At 40.0% G+C, this 20,809-nt stretch overlaps 2 protein-coding genes across 2 annotated transcripts; both read right to left on the reverse strand.

Moving 5' to 3' along the window:
- Positions 1–619: 619 nt before the first annotated feature.
- On the reverse strand, positions 620–14,269 carry LOC308391630 (tyrosine-protein kinase CSK-like). Its single transcript, XM_080874285.1, has 13 exons — positions 13,781–14,269; positions 7,324–7,423; positions 7,118–7,231; positions 6,913–7,025; positions 4,641–4,860; positions 3,757–3,850; positions 3,542–3,607; positions 3,029–3,128; positions 2,854–2,944; positions 2,696–2,769; positions 2,038–2,233; positions 1,839–1,925; positions 620–1,636 (listed from the first exon to the last, which is right to left on the reverse strand). Exons 2-13 carry the CDS (start codon positions 7,336–7,338, stop codon positions 1,451–1,453), a joined length of 1,356 nt encoding a protein of 451 aa, XP_080730411.1. The 5' UTR covers positions 7,339–7,423; positions 13,781–14,269; the 3' UTR covers positions 620–1,450.
- Positions 14,270–14,710: 441 nt separating this feature from the next.
- edc3 (enhancer of mRNA decapping 3 homolog) lies at positions 14,711–20,112 on the reverse strand. The gene is made up of 7 exons (XM_080869008.1): positions 19,967–20,112; positions 19,574–19,739; positions 19,251–19,477; positions 18,839–19,177; positions 18,600–18,753; positions 17,983–18,200; positions 14,711–17,865 (listed from the first exon to the last, which is right to left on the reverse strand). The coding sequence occupies exons 2-7, from the start codon at positions 19,735–19,737 to the stop codon at positions 17,531–17,533; spliced, it is 1,437 nt and encodes a 478-aa protein (XP_080725134.1). The 5' UTR covers positions 19,738–19,739; positions 19,967–20,112; the 3' UTR covers positions 14,711–17,530.
- Positions 20,113–20,809: the final 697 nt, after the last annotated feature.

Consider the following 20,809-nt stretch of genomic DNA (forward strand, 5'->3'; position numbering starts at 1 on the left):
CCCGGCTGCTACTGCAGCGGTCAGGGTTCCGCTAAAGACTTCCTTTCTACATCAGATAAATGACTTGTATTTCCTCCTTTCTTTATTTCCTTTTATGGTAAAAATTTAGAATCGCAAAGTCAATCTGACAGCAAAACATTGTTTTCTAATTTAAGAGGACATTCAAATGATTTTAATCATTATTTTGCCCTCCTTAAGTGTGTCAGTTGTCGGTACATTGTTGTAGCTAATTGTATTCTCATTCATCACCTGATGGCAATGTTTCATTATTCAAGAAAGTAGCAATATCAAACAAATTTATGGTCATTAAAATATACTCAGAGGATCACGTGCCCATTTCTGAATGGGAAATTAAAGACATAACCGGTGCTGTGTATATGCATTTAAAACATGTAGCTTCTGTGGAGCAAATTTCTTTTTTGTATGGGATGTAGATTTTTTTTTTTTTCAAAAGTAATGGATAGTAGTTTATTATTGCTGCATAGATAATGAGTATCTTCAAAAAGTCTTCAAATACATCCAGTGAAATAGAAAATAGCAATTTACAATTTAAAAACTGTTAAAACTTTTAATATAATTTCAAAAGAATGTTAAAAAAATTATTCAGAAAATATTTTCAAAAAGGTTTTTTGGTTTGTTTGTTTTTTTATTGTTGAAAACGACAGTACAGTACAAGTATTAACATTCTCTGTTTCTCTTTCTCACAAAATCCTGATAGTTTGCTCAAATCCCAAAATATTGTCTGATAAAACATTTTAGGATGTCAGATGAAAAACCTTTTCCTTTTCGACTCACGGGAGGATGAAAACGTAGTCATAAAACATTTAATATCATACAAGAGAAAAAAGATAAAGTTGGATAATTATTATTCTTTCTTTGAAATTTTGTCCTTTAAGCAAAAAAAATCCAACATTCATGCAAAAATGGTGTACCTGATATCATTAGGAGAAAAATCCCCCAAAAAAGACAACGACGTATCAAAATTGCAATTCTACTATTGAAGCATCTTTCAGTTTTAAACAGATTCAGTCGGCTGAGTCAAATTAAGTTACTTTTTACAGGTTCGTGAAATTAAAAGGACACTACCGTAACGTTAAGGATGTTGATGTAAAGGACAAAAAAAAGACGTGGAAGCACGTCAAGGCACTGGTTCTGAGGCAGCACTGTGTTCTAAGGACAGACTTGTTGATGACAGTTAATCATTCACTCTGGATAACAAAGTGCAAGAAGACGAGACGAGAAAAACCTGATGGCGCCACTCGACTAAGAAAGTCACTGCAGTCTGAACAACCTGATGTTTGCTAAAAAAGCACAATGAAAACAGTATTTGTTGTGAATTTTGCCAAATTGTACAGTCCTTGTGAGATTTTTTTTTTAAATTCCACAGTTATGGTCTCAGTGGTCAAAATGAAAAAAGAGGATCTATGTTGTGTCTGTTTTGTCAGATCCCTCATTGTCTTTTTCCCATCCCTTGGGTGATATGCTGAATCCACTCTTTCAACATCTGAAAACTTGGTCGGGCGGCGGGATCCAGGTTCCAGCACTGTTTCATGATGTTATACACGACTTCAGGACAGCCGTCAGGACAGTCCATTTTGTAGCCTTTCTCCACTCGAGGCACTACATCCTTTAATGGCTACGGGAAAGACCAGATTTGTTTGTTGAACATTTTGGTCCTTTAAACCTAGGGCTATACTCATAACACATATATGGATGTTCGAGAGCGATCACAAAGTACTATTATTATTGATTTTGAATTTTAAAAAGTCATTGTTTTCCTAATCCAAAGCTGTTATTCCAGCATATTTTTTTATGCACAAAAACAAACTGATACTTACAATTCTCGGATAAGGAACTCGGCCAAAAGAGTAAATCTCCCACAGCAAAATACCGTAGCTCCAAACATCTGATTTGGTGGAAAATTTCTAATGACAAATAGAAAAAAAAAGGATATTAAGAGTTTATTTCACTGTGTTTTGGATACACAAACTATGCACGGCAAAGCACACGGCTCAGAACAGCTCTAAAGCAGCGCACCTTTTCTCTCAGTGCTTCAGGTGCCGTCCACTTCACGGGGAGCTTAGCGGTATCCTGAGTGGAAGAGGCCTCCTTGGTCAAGCCAAAATCACTGACTTTAGCCATGTTGTCCTCTGACACGAGAACGTTTCGTGCGGCTAAGTCTCGGTGAACAAAGTTATTGGTCTCCAGATACGCCATGGCTTCACAGACGTCTCTGTGAAAGTAAAAGAAAAAGTAACAAACGCCAGGCTCAGGCGTGTCGAATCAACTTTTTGTCATGGCACGAAAATAAAAAAAATTTAAAAAATTAAATAAATGAAACTACTATAACTGATTTCTACCATTCAGTGGGAAGATAAAAGGGCCTTTTAAGATAATAAAATAACCCTTTTATCTGCTAACCGTGTTGTCTTTAAATATATGGGCTAAGTGGTCCTTTAAAGAATACCTGATAAAGATTTAAATTCGAATAAACATCAACCACAACTTTAACCTCTTATCTATAGACTCATGAGATATAATCTGCTCTTTGTGCTGCAAAATATGCCCCTCTTTAGAGCTGAATTTCCTCCCTCTCTGATCACTAGCTATTGCAACACCGCTCTGCTAATACTAACATAGCATAAAATACAACAGAATAACTGCCGAAATTGTGGTTCGCTGCAGAAATACTCACAATGCAAAATGTAGGAGAGCTTCTCCACCAAGTACTGTCCGGCCTCTGGAACGTAAATAGTCAACCAAACAGCCCTAACAACAACAACAAAAGCATGTTATATGTTTTATACAGAGTATTCACCACGTCGGGAGATTATCAGACACTCAGCCACTTACCTTTGCCATATACTCAGTAACTATAAAAAGACTTCCGTTCTCCTCCACAATCACTCCAAGCAGCTGTACCAGGTTATCGTGCCGTAGTTGCCTGATGAAGGGGACAAGCAGAGCAGTCAGTACGTGTCCATTTATGTTTCTAAAACGCGCCAGAACAAATGTTTAATTTCCTTACGTCATGACAGAAGCCTCTGCAATAAAGGCCTGCGCTGTGGCGTCGTTTTTGATGCACTTCACAGCTACTTTGGTCCCTCTGTAGTCTCCCACCATCACATCTGAATAATCACAAGCAATGAACTGATCAGTGAAGCTGCCTTTATACGACCCCAAACCAACAGTAAGACGGCAATGCGGCAAATGACATGTTCACAGAAATTAAATTTGAACAGTTTTCTAACTTTTATGTCGATTACAAGGAGAAGAACAGTCCATATATGAACGTCATGGCACAATCTCATGGTTTTCACAGTAATGAAATGAAATTTGGTGGTTCTGCGATGAGGAATATTTAATATTTGGGGCTTAAATGTCTTTTTAGGCAAAATCCTTTACACCCAAATGCAGCATATGATGCGTCACATCTTTATGTTGCTCTGATTTCTGTTTCATGCAAGAAATTAAGACTGGGCTTAAACTCACCATGGAGTTTAAGCTCATCTTAAGTAAACATGAACCCTAATCTACTTACCTCCAAATTCTCCTTTTCCAATAACCTGCTGCAGCTTGAGGTCTTTTCTGCTCAACGACCAGCCGCCTGTTCATCATTGAAAGTAGAAACAGAATTCAGCTGAGACGCAAACAAGCTTTTGATCATCAAGAACAATAAATAAAAGAAAAATGAAAATAATAATAAAAATCCACAATGTCCCTGCTGTACAAGTTACAAAGAACCGGCAAGCTTACTCCTGGAAAATTCATCCTGCGCAGCCACCGTCCCTTCCTCCAGCTTTGGCTTGATTAGTTTGGTGCAGAGGCCATCAGCATCTTTGGTGTAGTGCTACATAGAATAAGAGATAAAATACAGTGCACATGGCCTCATAAGAGCAAAGGAACTTTTACCATGACAGAAACTATCAGAACCACATTCAGAGCTTCAAAGCAGCTTTAGTATTTTGGAAAGAAAATTCCCCCTTCATTTATTTGCAGAAAAAAGCTCAAACCAATTTGAATAGCAACTTTCACTCTGCATCATCTTTTAGAGGATTGGTTTAGAGCACCTAATGAGTACATCTGTGGGTTTCGCTACTTATCTTTGTCCTTCTTATATTGCTTGTGGGTGCTGTAGCTGTATTTTAAAAGAAACTGAAGCTTGAAGTTCAAACCTTTGTGAACTTCTGTAAAAAAACATGAGTAAAACTCATTGAATAGTGTATACCTGTGACCAACAGAGGGCTGCCTGGTCAAATACGGTCAAAACCACATGCAATGGTTGACTGAAAAGCTTCAGTTGGCCAGAACTTACAGACACAAATCTACTTTACTGTGCAGAATAAATAGTATGTTGCTGTTCAAAATAAGCATTTCACACAGGAAAAGCAGTCATTTTGAGAGTAAAGACCTAGTATCTGTTTGAGGTTAGAACTCTGAACCTCAGCATACTGTTCACTTCCTCTTTGATACTTCCTGTTCATTATATGTTCCAGGAACTGCACAGACTCTCTGAACTAGCACAGTAACATGGGGAGGCTAAAACATGCTTACAGTAGACTGATGCTCAATATAGCCTCCTAGAAAATATCAGAAACACTTTGTTTTATTTAGAAATAAAAGCCCAATTTACGCCTTACCTCTACAAGCTGCATGAGGTTTTCAAAATAAGCCTCTTCATCGATGGTGAGCTTGCCGTTGTGGTAGATGATGCGATAGTGCTCCACCTTACCGTCGCAGCTCACACACAGAGTGTAGTCGCCAGGGAAGTTAGTGCTTTCCCGCACCAAGAACAGGCCTGTCTCAGGGGGGTTAAGCAACCGCTCCGCCTGATCCCGAGTTATCTTGCCATGAAACCATCTGGTGGAAGAGGTAGCCAGAAATCAGTACACCGACAAAACCAACAGATCAGCCCAGCAACTCCAAATTCACATCAGCTGTATGTACACGTGACATATCCAATAACAACATATAGACTGTGCCTGCATCCATTCTACTGTCTGCATCAATCATTAACAAACATTATTAGTTAAATGTCTTCCTCCTATTTTACCCACTTGGATCCAGTCATTCTTAAACTGGGTCTTTTAAAGCCTTAGATGGTTTGATTGTGCATTTCATTTTACGCTTGACTTTTTTTTACTTGTTACACTGTCACGTTCCTTCTTTTTACAAACATATATATTGTAAGTAAATATATATATTTTGTGCATTTGGGAGAAAACAACTGTAACCTTGATGTTTCACTTTCTGTTACTGTTCATACGCTCTATTTTCCATGTAAAGCCACGGCACCAGTGTCTGCTGAACAGATTACATTTATTATTTAAAAAAAAATGTATTTGGGTATTGTGGTTTTCAGTGTAGCCGCTATATTAAGAGTCGGGATTATAAATAACCACATTCAGTAAACTAACTGGTTCTCGCAGCGCGTTCTTACACGCTAAAAACTGCCTTAAAGTTTGGCTGGTTCATCAAAGGGAAGTTACACTAGCAGGCCTTAATATCAAAGTTTCTTTCTCTCATGCTGACAGGTGTGTTTTGCTCATAGGTTTGTAGCTTCCTGGTACTGGCTGAGTGTTCGGTGGTGTACGCATGTATGCATTTGCCAGATGAAGGTCAAAACAAAAATATTCATTCTAAGAGTGCTGAAGCTGATTTTTTTTTTCAACAACTCAAGCTGAAAGTAATTTTTTTTATAGCTACTGTACCTATTTGTCCATTTTCCCACGTTCCTCACTATTAAAATAATGCTTAGAGCTGTTAATCAGACAACACGTGCAAAGACAAAAGCTAAATCTCCCTTCCTAACACAAAATAAAGGGATATTTGTGGCAGATTATTGCTTTAGTCTTTGAAAAATTTTCATCTTTCCGCGTTTAATCAACCTCACAGTGTTATCACAAACCTTAAATGGGGCTTTAATGCAAATTAAACAACTACTGCCTTCATCATCCAGATATATAGATTAGGGTGATTTGCATATCCACTGCAACCAGTTATACAACAGAGGCTGTCACATATTTAAATGTGGTTTTTGGAATGTACAGCGTATGCATTTGCACTTGGCTCCATACGAAAGTTACATTTAAATATCACACAATAAAGCTTGTTGGAAAGCTTTTCTTTACAGACACAGAAGCAGTTTCCCTCCAAGCTGAAAGGAAAGTATCGTTATAAAGTTTTCCTTTCAGTTCTGTATTACGGGTTCTCATCTTAGCTCGTAATACAGAACTTTTTGAGGTCAAGATCCCCTTTTATCAGTGTAAGCTCATATTCATTACTGGTAATATTTACTGAGAACTGCACACTATGTGAGAGTTGGTTTTCTTTTACTCATTTCCATTTCCAAGAGAAGGCATTTTTTAAAGCAACTGTGAATGAGATATCACATGTCTGAAAGCATACATTTATATATAGCAACTGATGAGTTAAGCTCAATCCTAGGCACCTTATGCTAAAGGAAAATTATTATCTTATTTGGTTTCTGGTACAGTTCGATTTGCATTAAAGTTTATCAGCAAGTGCGCTCTAAATAAAGCTGGCATTCATACATATGCACATGCCTGCAGCAGCAAACCCATGACGTGGACAAGTGGGGAGATTTTTTAGATTACTTCAGTCTGAAATAGAAAAGAAACAACAGGAAACTGTGCAGAGTTCATGCAAACCTGAGGTGGAAGCAGACAGACGTGCACTGCAATTACAACACAGCCCAACCAAACTGTGGTCTCCATTCACACAACTACTGTGCAATTGCCACGACAAATAGGCCATCAGCCTTCTGCAACCACACAGCCATGGAAGAGGGCAAAGTCAAGCTATTTTAAACACTGCTAAAAACGCCGCACAAAGATGGTGCTGCGGCAAGAGATACAGACAACCGATGCTCATGAGAATCTATATACTTACGGCATTAGACTCAGCTTTCCCCCACTTTTCACACCTTCCCTTTTCTGGACATAGTTGGCTGGGATCGTTCCCTCGCGGCCTGCAGAATTTTTAGCCTTGTACCAGTTTGGATCCTGAAATGCAAAAAGTTTACTGAGCGGCGCCGCATGGCATCAAACACAGAGCTGTCTTCATAGAAACGCAGACAACAAAAAAGAAATGTTACCTTTGTGACAACAATGATAGTCAACACGTCTCCTTTGTTAAAGGGCAGGTCCTGCTCTGTTGTGCCTTTGAAGTTATACCTGGCCACACACTCTGTGCCCTGCGGCCATGGGTTCTATAAAAGCGAGGGACGGTCACTGTTTCAGTAAAAATCCATATTTTTTCATTTGTGCTTGCAATTTTTGTCACACACCACCTGGACCTTACCTGGACCTCTGTCATGGTGAGGCGGTTCGATCCTCTCACAGGTGAGGTTTGCTAGCTCCTACCATTAGAGCTGGTAAACACACACGCGCGCACGCAGTACCTGTGAAAGCGAGCAGAAGAGTAACTAGGATGTCCCCCTGTTTACTGATACTGACCCGACTGCAAGCAAATTCTCAGGAAGATAATGAATTTGTGGTTTCGCTGTACGGGGGCACATGGTAATTCGAAGCAAGCAGATGAGCCATTATCACAGCACACTGGAGTAACGTCAGATCAGACAGTGTCGGTAAAAATAACTCGCTCAGACAGAAAGCAGAACTAACAGGTTTTCTTTTTTTAAACACACTTTCACAACTAGTGCATAATGTTTCCATGACGGAGGAAAACAGTGCCAACATAAAGAAGCTCTTTCACTGTAGAATATTTCATACAAAGTAAGAAATGCACTCTGACATGCTAAAAGTAAGAGATAAAGAGACCAAAATGCAACCTACTCCCTACTGTGTATTTCATGTGAAAACCTAGCTTGGTCTGACCTAAAATAAGGCACACACTGGTTCTCCATCTTAAACTCAATGACTGGGCCTTGTAGGAATCAAGATAGCTTTCTTCCAACCCTGGAATGCAAACTTGTGGTGAGATCTGACCAGGCCCCAGGGACTCATCCAGCCCAGCATTACTTTATGTCAATAAAACAGCCACTGTGACACTAACCTTAGGCCTGAGTAACCCCGGGGCCTGTGTTTCCATGATACACACACACATCATAAACCAATCAGAGCAAAGACATCATAGTTAAATGATGACCTACAGATTAAGTCATGCTCCACATCCTCCCTCTCTCTTTCCCCCCAAACCCCACTTCCTCTCTTGCTCTATCAGTTCCCAGGAAGAGGTGGCAGGGCTCAAATGGTCAGAGCTCAGGGAAAATCCTGGCTCTGATAAACTGTCACTTTACATGAGGTCACATCCTTTGACATGTCCACTGCAGTGCAGTCAACTTCCTGTACGACATCCCAACTTCTGTACACACCAACTTTAGGGTGGGTTGCTTAGAAACGCGATAAATGAAAAAAATCCTCTTCTCTTATAACGCTTCTTCCATCTGGTGTGTTTTTCTGTTTAAATAAATAGCCCGCCATTTCTCAGACAAGCGTGTGTTTAAAAACTATCACGAGACTGTCATCACACCGCACCATGGGGATGTGATGGATGTGGTCCCTTATGGAGTGGTGCAGCTGTCTCCTGTATCAAGGGACAAAACTATCTGGACACATTTCCCACACCCTTAAGAACAGCCCCACTCTGCTCACCCCAACCCAGCTCTACTATGTGCAGACAGTCAAAGAAAGGCAAAGATAACCGAGCTGCTGTGGGCCAGTTATTCTTGTGTAGGTGTGTTTGTGTGCAGCTGTGGTGTGTGTGTGTGTGTGTGTGTGTGTGTTTCTTTTTTATCTTTACAAAGACTTTAAAGACAAACAAATTATTGACACACACCAAAATGCAAAACTGTGGTGAGAAAAACATTCTGTCTGTTCATATGGAAAAATAAGAGAGAAGTCAGAAAAGCATGTGATATTTTTAGCCGTGCTGTTGGTGTGGCTATGAAGATCTCACTTTAGGTCTGTGGGTCAGCACATCACAGATCTTGACTTGAATGCTTGAACTAACTATTACAAGTGTTGCTGTGAAAATTTGTGTGTGCATTCACAGGGGCTTTGAGATGACTTCTATACTCTTTGGGCATTTCATCAATTTCCCATGAGCGCAACCTTCTGGTAAGCAAATTCATCAACCTGTTAATGACGAAAGCGCCACATAAACCAACGACAGTACCATCACCCACAGCTTCATGTGGTTTATTCATCATTATTAAATTATTAATTATTAAATAAAATCAATGCTGTAGCAACGACACAATTTTATCCCAACTCGAGCAATCTGGTAATGACCCATGCTTTTACCTTATGTTGCATGATCCTGTGCTTCCCAAACAAATCTCATGCCAAATAAGAACAAACCTCAAAGTCCCTGCTTTATTATTAAAAGAAAACAAGCTTTTTACCACCTAAAACTACATTTAGTAAGCTATTGTTTCTGCATCGTTTATTTTGAAAATATTTTGTCTTATTCTATAATAAGTTTTCAGTATCTTTTAATCTAAATATATACCTATTTTACATTACTATTATTACATTTTAACTGTGATAACAAAGGCAATCCCCATCTCTAGGATAAATAAAGGAAACGTTATCTCATCTTAGGACAAAGTGTGAACATCGGGCATTTCCCAAATTTAGACCACCAACACTGGCCAAGAGACATCACAGAGAGTCCAAAAGACAGCGTGTGTTAGCTGCCGATTATAAATGAAACAATGTAACCTAGTCCAATTTTAACAAAGAAAAAGAGAGAGAGAATGTAAAGTTGTGTGTTTGTTGTGTCGGGATGTTCAGTATGGAGATCCCAAAAGTGAGGGAGTTGCAAGCACTCTGTTCACTATGATTCAGTTATTATGAAATGTACTTTCTCTGCATTTTATTTTCAGGTAAGCTGTAAAAAAAATCATAATTTTATAGTCACAAGGTTTTTTATAGAGTGACTCGGCACATTGACGCCACTTAACTCCCATTGTGGCCACTGGGACATTTTTACTTATGTTAGTAAAAGTCAGAGCTGTTGTTTAATATTAAATAGTTTTTTTTGTCAATACATTCAAAGCCAATCCCTACCTGCAGAAGGGAATAATACATTAATATTGTGCATATCATAACTATCATGACCTCTCTAACTAAAGGATAAGCTTACCTAGATTAATACAGTTGACTATTTTTTCAGAAACGTCTGGTGGTAGACCATCTGTCCATACAGCTGTACCCCATTCAATTTAGGATCTATTTCACTACGACCCCAAAATGAAAAGCCGCTGATGTAATACAGGGAACGTCGGGTGTTCGCCAAAGTCGACAATGTTGGTGTACTGTAGGCTGCGACTGTTGGAATAAACTTTTATGACAATGTATCAAATACTTGATGTCACACAGTCCAAACAGTGTGGACAGTTACAGGCTTTTCATATTTTGGCTCTGTGCTTCAGCACATTTGATTTTAAATCCAATATTGGACCTGCTAATTCAATTTTTTTCCACTTTTCATCATCAAGCAAGGTAACAATCCTAAATATAAAACCAGATTATCTAAAGGATTGACTGGCCAGGATGATCACCTGATCCCAGGCTGACTATACTGCATTTTAGGTGTTGAAGACAAGATTAAAGGCAGATAGACACCATACAAGAGATGAAAGTAGCTGGAAGGTTATCGCTAAGCCTCAAAGTATTTTCCCCCCAAAATTGAAATGCATCGTCTTCATATGTATCAGTTATTCCTAAACACTGAATATTTGGGCGCTGTTAAAAGTAGTTTTTTTTCACTACAGATTTAAATGGTGGTTTCCAAATCAGCATTTCCAGATCCACAAGGTTATTTTGTGACTGAAACACATCAAAAGTACAATCATCTGAGTTTTACCTCGAAGCAGGACATTATGCTGACGATGCTCTGAAAGCCACCAGAAGTTGTGGACTGCAACAGAATATGTGTGAGGGAAACCCTTTGTAAAGAGTCTCGTCAAAAGAAGAATGTATCAACGGGGTCAGCAGCTTTTTTCCCCTTTTTTCATATTAATCTCTTCTGGGACGCTGAATGCTTCCCAGCAGCAGGCCACCAGCAGCTGAGTGAACGGGACAGAGCTCATTCTGCCACAGACTCCCACTGCCATTTCCACAGAGCTCTGCATGGAGCCACAGCTTGCTTTTTTTCAGGAAGCAGCAAAGGATCTCATTGTGAGTGAGTCAAATTTCTGCTGACCCCAGTCTCATTAGATCCAACATCATCATCAATGCATCCACTGAGCAGTTTTAAGGGCAGTGATGTGACTTGATCTTTAAATTTTGCTCACTGTTCCGTTTTGTGTTTACTGCTCTACATTAATTGTAGACATAAATCTCATAATTGTGCACATACACAGATATAAGTTGAATGAAGGGAGGCGATGGACAACATTCATTCCCAAAAATAAAAGGAAGCCACAGTCGATTAGTTTAATCATAAAGAGTGACTAATAAATAGTGTTGGACTGTATAACTGCAAAATAAGCTCATACAGCTCTTACATGGTATAATATCGCATGTTCTTGCAGTTTAAAACAATCCTGTTGTCCAAATCAAACCACTGATCAACACTTGTCTCTTGTGCCTTCTTGTGCAAGTCAGTTGCAGTCTTTACTGAACTAATCAGCGGCAGCCTGACTGCACGGAGCAAGACAGGACAAGAATGTAAAAACATCTTCTTTGACCTAAAATCTGCCACTCCCTCATTTACTCACAGACAATAACCGAGGTGAAAATGTTGATTGTGCACGGTGGGAGGCTGGATTAGCTAATTGTTTATTCCCCAGAGCTATCAGAAATGACTCCCTCTTCTTTTAGTCACACATCGAAGACCATGAGATCATAAAATGAGACTGTGGCTCAGGTAGAGTGGGTCTTTGTGTATAAATGGGATGGATCCTGAACCCCCTGTAATAATAGAAAATGCGATGCAGGAAAAAGTATTAAAAACACATGAACGTGGCTTGTGTGTAAAGTGTAGAAAAGCACCGCTCAAATTCAAATTATTTAAAGCATTAAAGCCTGTTGATGCCATAATGATACATCATACAGCGTTTAATTCTTAAGATTTTGCAGGATCGTAAAAATGTGTTGTTAACATTAACCTAGTGGTTCATCTCAGTAAATCATCTGATTGATTCTTTTACTAAAGGCTCCTATCGTTTCTCTAAGTGCAGCAGAGGGCCAGCACTCCAGCCTCATGATGCTCTTCAGTTGCTTTGATACTACTGTCCTGTTAGCAACACTGTAACAGCAGCAGGCAGCAGAGAGAGAAATAAACACTTGACTTTTGTCAACATCCACTGAGCTGCCACCTGGCTGGCACACAGACAGACACATCCAGTGAACAGTAATGAGCACAAAGAGAAGGCTGGTGGGGGTCTATAACAACAGCCAGCAGATGTTCCTGAGAAGGAAGTCACCTCTGCCTTTAGGGGCAGCAGCTGGACTGTGGTGCTTTTGCACAGCTGACTGAAACAAACGTCTGTAGGATCTGAGAGAGGAAGTGCGAGTCCAGTGTTTGGACCCGAAACACAGACCATCATTGTATCACTTTTAATAGCTCAGAGTTTTTCCTGTGACGCTTGGGGTGGGGGGGTGGGGGTGTTAAAAACTAGGTGTGTACTTAAAATAGTATCCAATTTATCATAAACAAACACAAAAGCTAAACTGAGAAACAAGGTTGTTTTCAGCGTAGCAGGAAGAAGGATAAGCGATTGTTAATCAGGGGCAATCCCCTGCATTTTGGCCAGCCAGCCATTCTAGTGAACTTTGCATTTTATTGCCATCCAAAGTTCGCATGACGTACCAAACCTCTTCACGTTTGGTCATGTTGACTTCACCAAGGAAACATGGCATCAAAAACACCATATAAGTCGAAACTGCCGTGCCTGAACAGCGGATGGACCTTTCCTCGCTGTGGCGCGATCACATGCAGGCTGTTTTATGGGTGCTGTGTGCACAGCGCAGAGTGAAGTGCAGTGCAAGGCTGCTGCTGCTCATGCAGCCAGGCGTGACACATTATGGTGCAGCAGCAAAGCTTTGCTGCGGTTTTACGAACTTCTCTCCATCCTGTTTCAACAGCTTAATCTTTCTTTACAGTTTATCGTACTCTAAAAGAAGAATCTTTGCTGGTCAGGAGATCCGTTGCTGCACCAGCGCACACTTCACACTTTGTCCGAAAAAGGAGGGAAGTCCCGTTTCAGCGAAAAGGGCATCACCCAGAAAACACACCCGAGAGATGCTCCGCTCAGCTAGATCTCTGATAGCGGAAATGTTGTTTTCTGACGTGCATTAATCGCTTTTTGCCATTTTCTGACGGGTGCAGCCTACCCGACGAACATTTAACAGCGCCGCTCTGCAACTTGTAGCATGCACGTGCACGTGAAAGTGCGCCCACCGTTAACAAAACTTCAAAAAGCTGTCAAAGATCCCAAAGTCCGTGACAGTGGGAATGAATGCTGCTCTCCAGCTCGAAAGCAGATTATTACTAGTCACCCAACATGTTATAACACAGCAATGTGGACAGCTGTGCGTTGCAGCTTCTTCTTCACCCCAGGAAGTCAGAGGAAGTGGTAGAAGTTTGGAGGATGTTAGTAGGGCCACGTCTATAATCGACTCACTTAAAAAAGACTTTTTCATTGTGATGTTTGAATAAACTATCCATGCCCATTCGACATCCTAACATTTATCTCCGCCAGAGCTGTCAGTCACTGCATCTACTTTAAAATAAACAGCACATTTTAAAATTTAAAGGCAGCTCTGTCTCAAACTTGAAATCTTACCTGTTTGCAGGTAAAAGCAGCCGATTTGAAGCGCTTACAGGTGATTCCACACGTTTGTTTTTCCTTCTACAGGAGAGCACAGTTTTCCATTCACGCAATAAATAACCGACAGTCGATGCTGAAGCGCAAAACACATCCAGTCCTGATGAGGAAGAAGTGAAAACTGTCTCAGGTGATCAGAAAACTTGAACGGCACCAAACGAAACTCGACTAAAAACAATAGGCAGCGGCGTTGATGCGTCTCCAGTCAAGACTATTTACAAAACAGACCTATAAATGAAAAAAGACAGCAAAACAAAGTAAACTTCCACAGATGTATCGCCTCTTTTGTGTCGTCCTTCCGTTTAGAGGGAGAAATAAAAACTCCCGCCACGGCGATAAGTATTACTCAGTAAAATCGCGGTGAGTAATTAAAAAGGATTAAACTTAATTTGAGTCAAGTTCGCTCTGCGCTACTCCTTTTCCCCGTCACATTCAAGTTTTTTTTTTTTGGCCCCACCTTGATTTTGCGCATGCGCGTTGCTGACAACTAAAAATAAGTCCCCACAGGATATGTCTCAGTCAATTCGGTGAAGGAATTTGATCATCGATGAGGCAATAATAACAAGAAACCAAGATACAGGGACAGCGTGGGTGCAGTTGTTTTCATTTAATTGGTTCAACCTGCAGATGTGACATATTAAGACTGAGCAGCACTTTGCACATGAGGCTTCAAAGGGAACTCACTAAAAAAAACAAATTCTGTGTTGCAAAGTTGCGTGTCTATATATTTCTCGAGTTAATATGCATGTCTGCCCTTAACATTTAAGACATATAAATGATTAAAAAGAAAAGAAAAATGGGGGTGCAGGGGGAGGAGGGAATCCCCATCTGCTGCTGCAAAAAGACTTGCACAAACATATTTCCTGTAAAAAGTCAGACTGATCCAAGTTCTTCGACTGTTCACATTTTATTGATATACAATCCTTTCTTTGTTGCCGTTGATGAGAAAATAGTGTTAAGTACACAAAGTTGTCATTACAGCAGAACAAAAGGGAACCACCATAAAAGTTTTATTCACTGCCCCCTAGTGGCCAAAGACGAACTAAACTCATTTTATTCACATTCAGCAACGCTGGCTGATGACGTTTCCAAGCCAGACTTGTCTCAACAGATGTGACATAACACATGCAGTCAGAGGAATGTTAGCGAAAGGACAAAATACTTAAGTATGAAAGTAACTTTGGGCAAATCGGTACATGAAGTCTGTGCAGATTAATTTACACAAAAGAAACAATTACAATGACTTTCAAAAAAAAAAAATCCTCAGATGGTGTGGACTGCTTAAATTTAGCCTTTCTTACACCAATTTCAAAGAATACACAATCCAACTCCAAATAAGGGCACGTTAGAGAACAGCTATGCAGATCCGACACAGATTGGTAACCTCAACGTAATACACTTCTGGACACATTTCACAGCAAATGGTTACATTCATTGCTTGAAAGATCTGAGTAGACATGCCTCCAATCAAGGCATCAAAGGGAAGAAAAAAAAAAAGCAGCTGCACGTGAACTTCACAGTTTGTGATTTAGTGTATTGTTAAATATCAGCTTAATGTCCTGAAATAAAAGCGTGAACACAAGAATCAAGAATATTTTGTGATTTCCACGATTGCCCAATCCTGCAGTTCTTTTTTTTTTTTTAAGCCAATTTTATTGGTTCCTAGAAAGTATTCAAGTGTGGGACGCTGCATCAGCACAAATGAATTGAAATACATTTGAATCCCACCACACAGAAAGTAACATTTGGTAAAAAAAAAAAAAAAAAAAAAAAAAAAAAAAGATCACTCCAACCTTTTTGGTCGGACTTATTTTTAGCCAAAGTGTCACTTATAATTGTGCCACTTCGGGCTCCGCTTTGACAGACTTCTATTAACTTCTGCATATGAAACATGCAATACTGCAAAAACTTGCCGAAGTTGTGCAATTGCTTTGACCTCATCAAGTCTGCACCAGTTTTGATTGTGTAAAGCAAAGTTGGCTTTTGAATCCAATCTGTACTACCAAGCTAAACAGGCAACAGCAACCCAACATCGCCAAGAATTAGCAGACTTGATAGTTCACTGTGAGAGAATATGGTATCAGTACTTAGTCTGCAGTCTACTGAATATTTTCTCCATAATACAGTAATGGCTGAAAGACAACAGACGCTGTATGAAAAATATATTTAACAAATCTAAACTCTAGTTGGCATTCGATGAAGCAATAAAGATTTTACATGAGTTGTACAAATAGAACTTTGGGCCTTTCAAACAACAGTAAAGCCCTTCATCCCATAACTGTACCAAAGTTTAATAAACTTATTTCCCCTTAAATTATCATGAAAAGGTACGACTGCATCTATTTTACATGCCATGTCTTGTTTCCAGAGCCCTTATCATCACAATATAATTTGCAGAAGAGACAAAAAAGCTGTTGTAATCTGCTGCTCTTGTATTTGAACACCTTGTTATTTAGGACAAATATTACAAGCTTAATTCCCAACAAAGCATTACATAACAGTGACAGAATGTGGCAAAGTACTGCAGGCAGCAATGGAAAGACCAGCGTAAGCTTAACTGTAAGCCGTCAGATCCCAATACGTGTGAAAATTGTTCATGCGTGTAAACCGAGATGAATCTGCGTCTAATCACTGGAGTGCTTTGAAAGAAAGTTAGATTGCCATGACTTTCAGAACTCTCCTGTTTTAAATCAGTGATTGTCCTACTCACTTTAAATCTGAACATTAAAGCCCCTTACAGCCATTAAGCTGTCAGCATCTTAATGTGTCAACTTCATGTCTGAACAAGCACACAGTCACACACTCATAAAAGTCCCTGCAGCAATCTAAAACAGACTAACATTTACATATCATACTTTCAACATGGCGCAAGTCTGAATGTATGCAGTCATTATAACAGACAAGTGTGAAGAGGATTATGACTGCACGTCTCCTGCCTTTTGAGAGCTCACAAAAGATAGCCCTAAACAGCAAAAACATGATGTAACATTTTATGCCACTGCATGTATTGTACAATAAGATGAAGCCTATAGTACACTTTTAGATTTTCACAATCCAGAACCAGGAGCTCTGAGTATGTGTGAGGGCTAAAGCAGACGCTCTTCTCTGCAGCACATACACAAAGACAACTAGATGCTGTGTTCTTCATGACTACAGCACGGAGAACTAAATGTGGTTAGACTTTGTTTGACACAACGCTGACAATGATCTTTGCCACAAGTGCTGTGCACATATTGCAGATATGGTGTGCACGACACCATATTTATGTTTGAACTGACAGCAAGAGAAACTTTAACATAAAAAGTTGAAGAAACCAGCACTGTTCTCCTGTATTCCCTCTTTGAAACGGCTCTAATGTTGCATTCTTTGACACTTTGGTTATCATTATGAATTAACAAGACTTATTAGCAATCTTATTAAACTGCTTGCTATACCCTCCAAAAGTCTGTATTTTCAGAAATGCTTACTTTTCCCCCCCCTATCTCTATCGATATGCACTTAATCCTACTACGCTACTGTAAGATGCATCACCACTGGTCCTTCAGTATGAGGAAAAAGATCTGTTTGCACACGCCGAGTTAGAAATTTCACAGATAAACTGGAAAAACAGATCTAACTCTGGAATATAAGGCGCCAAAACCCAAACGGTCATGGAAGGTAAAAGATTTAATCTGTCAACATGACGTGAGATGTCGACCATCTGACCCGTTATGCCGAGTGCAAGGGGATGACAAATTTGCAGCCAAAGGGAGAATGGTATTTGATTCCCACTTCCTGGAACACCTGGCGAGGAATTCCTATGTCACACAGGTAGACCCTGCCAGCCCCTTCAGCTAAGGGGAGTGGAAGGCAAAGTGAGAGGGACCATTTGGCTTCAACTGCCTGCCCCTGGCCGCTAGCAGGGGGATCTAAGCTTAGCACTGGTGCTCTGTTCTGATTCGCCCAGTCTGCAGCCGCCCAGTACCAAGGCTGATCCATCAGGAATGTGTTCTCATGACAGTCCAGACAGTTAATGATTAGATCCACAGGGGTGTCAGGGAGGTCTGTGGAGCCACAGAGAAAAAAGAAGAATGTCAAGGTATTTAGCAACGCTTTTGTTTTTAATGAAGCCAACAGTATTTGGAGGGGGAGAGATCAATAAAGCCACAAAACAAACCTACCTTTGATACTGGACACCTGTTTGCCACCAGTTTTGTTGAAGAGGGTGACCTCGCTGGTCACGGCGTCATGCATTTTGACAAAGTTTGGCAGAAACAGGACGACCTCCACTTCGTGATTGGCCAGGTGGCGACCGCAGCTGATGCCCTGAGCTCCCTGAACATGAGGGCCACACAGCAGTGCCACCGTGGGATGCTGGTGCAAATTCTTCGGGGTGAATCTGGAAGAAGCAGGAATAGCAAAGGTTTTATTTAGTACTTTAGAAGAACAAAATGACTAGGTTAATTAGTGTTGATGCGACAAATATGAAATAAATAGAAACAAGAGAGAAACTTAGAAAAAAATAAGTACTCTGAGAGCACAAACCTCCACCAAAGCAGCTCACTCTCTGGGGAGTATTTACTTTCTAGGGAATAGTATTGCATTTTGTATATATTCATTTTGGGGTTTTTACAGTTGTTTTCACTGCACTAAAAACTTCTTAAAGTATATTTAAAAAGAACAAAGTGAAACTGAAACCCATTTTAACTATAATGTGATATTTAGAATCCCCATATATTAGTATCATTTCCTAAATGTTGCCAGTTCAACAAAAGGCACATTTTAGATAATTGCTTACCTGTTTGGCCCCCCTAGTAATGTAAGTGCCATCTGACTGGCACACACTCCAGTCATTTCCAGTCTCCTCTCCAGTGACAGACCATGGCGCTCAGCAACAGACAACAGACGCTTGTGCAGTTCGTAGGTTATACTTGGTACAACAAGTCCAGAGTCTGTGGAAAGTAAAGCAAACATCAATAAGGCTTAAATTGATTTACCTGCATCTCCACTTCATTCATTCCAATATAAAACACTTGCCGGTGCAGTATTCTTTGGCCCCAGGCTGCGGTACAGTAATCTGTCTGTACACAACAGGTTTGGCCTCCAGGATGTTCTCATCATGCCGGTACCGAGTAGGAGTCTGCTCCTGAGGTGTGCCGCGTGACCTCACACCATTACGACGCTCCGATATGTCAATCTCTGAGAAAACTGCTGCTTTGTCAAAAAGAGCCAGGTTTCCTTCAAAATCAAAGTCTGTGTCCAGGAAATCATCCACGCCGTCGCCAAAACACTCATCATCTCTCTGCTTCATCTGGCCATTCTTCACCACATTCTTCTTCGGCGTCACTTGATTTACCCCTCGATTACTGGCTGACCCTGAGGGGATGATAAATATATAGTTAACCACTTTGCCACAGATTTTTAGTGAATTTAACAGCATTGCACTTACAGGAGTTATGTCTTCGACGGAATCCTTTAGGCTGGCCAGGTATGTCCAGATGACGCTCTCCATAACTTTTAGAGCAGTGCTGTGGAGAGTTCAGTTTCTCCACAGATCTAGGGTCACCCTTTGGGACTGCAACTGGTGCGCTGGTTACCTTTGCAGGTGCAGCAGAGGTAGTCCGACTATTGTCATTTCTAAAATCTAAAATCTTTAGGTCTTTTATGTCAATGGCACTGGGAAAAAAAAATATGAGTCAGAATGACGTTAAATAACAAAACCGATGAGCTAAAAAGTTGACAATGAGCTAACATTTAGTAGCACAGACTTACCTGAATGTGACCTCTGGCACGGGACACTTGACTCCATTGTGGAAAGGCTGTCTTAAGGAGATGGTTTGGCTGGACTGGTCCACAGATGATACTTCTCCCTGGTAGACTCCCAGCGTTGGTCCACAGTTAATTGACACCAAACTACCCAACCAATCCGCGGCCATTTCTGCAGCACGTGTTATTAAGAAAGAAAATATTAATTATGTAGCATTATTGTCAGAGAAGATTTCTAGAGACAGGAATCATCCTGTTAGCTAACTTTGTGACCAGGACATCAGAAATACTAGTCGTTCGGTTTTACTAGAGAGTCGTGACTAGCTTAGCCACGGCCTGCTATCAACCTTAGCTAAGTTTATATGAAGGTAATATCGCCTTGAAAAAAAAATTGTTTACCTTTTTGGAGTTACGGTGATGAAGAGCCTCCTGAACAATACAACTCAATAAACTGCGATATTAAGTGCTCATAAGAAAACTGTTTCTTCTTCAACTATTAGCTTCTTAGCTTTTTGAATGGAGCAAGCTTTCACGGTTTATACCACTTCCTGTTTCCGGAAGAAGTACCTTTTCGAAATAAGAGCCGAAGCTTAACAATTTTTTGCCAGACAGCTGGAAATCTGTGGTGAAGCTTGTTTTGCCCCCCCCACACACACACACACAAACACACAAACACAAAAAGTCAGGCAGAGCTAAATAGAAATTTCAACTCATTATCTCAAAATCTCTGGTTAGTATCTCAACATGTTGACATACTTAGTATCTCGAAATTTCCAGTTATTTCATATAACTATAGCGATACGTAACAGCGTAGCTTTGACTTACAGTTGGCAAAAACAAATTTCCTTTAGTGGGTACATCTTATGGATATTATGGAAACTTGTTTCAGGCACTGAAAAAAATAGAAAAATGTCTTCTATACGTCCAAATTTCAGTTTAGTCTCATTAACTAAACTTGAAATTTCGCCTATGGTATCTAAAAATTCAGACTTTCTCAGAAATGACTTCAACAGAAGTCAAAAATTTGAGATACACAATTGTAATAAATAAGTCGACATTTGACTTTTTTTTTTCTTAGTGGCAGAAACAAAGCTTCCACATAAACCTCAGTATAACCTCACTTCTAGATTTTCAGTTGAAACAAATATTTTAAAACAAGCAAACAAAGACGTATATACATTTTTATCCATTTGTGTATTTTGTTCCCATAATTGTTGTGGTATTGATAGAAGAACTGCAATT

The sequence above is a fragment of the Rhamphochromis sp. 'chilingali' genome (assembly GCF_963969265.1).
Source record: "Rhamphochromis sp. 'chilingali' genome assembly, chromosome: 2".
NCBI lineage: Eukaryota > Metazoa > Chordata > Actinopteri > Cichliformes > Cichlidae > Rhamphochromis > Rhamphochromis sp. 'chilingali'.

Excerpts from the sequence above, each read along its gene's own strand:
- LOC308391630 (XM_080874285.1), bottom strand. Across the intron at positions 7,026-7,117 it reads CTATCATTGTTGTCACAAAG|GATCCAAACTGGTACAAGGC; the intron begins GTAACATTTCTT and ends TTTGCATTTCAG. Across the intron at positions 3,129-3,541 it reads TGGAAAAGGAGAATTTGGAG|ATGTGATGGTGGGAGACTAC; the intron begins GTAAGTAGATTA and ends GTGATTATTCAG.
- edc3 (XM_080869008.1), bottom strand. The coding sequence starts at position 19,737 with ATGGCCGCGGATTGGTTGGGTAGTTTGGTGTCAATTAACTGTGGACCA. Across the intron at positions 19,478-19,573 it reads GTGCCAGAGGTCACATTCAG|TGCCATTGACATAAAAGACC; the intron begins GTAAGTCTGTGC and ends TTTTTTTCCCAG. Across the intron at positions 18,201-18,599 it reads TTACTAGGGGGGCCAAACAG|ATTCACCCCGAAGAATTTGC; the intron begins GTAAGCAATTAT and ends TGCTTCTTCCAG.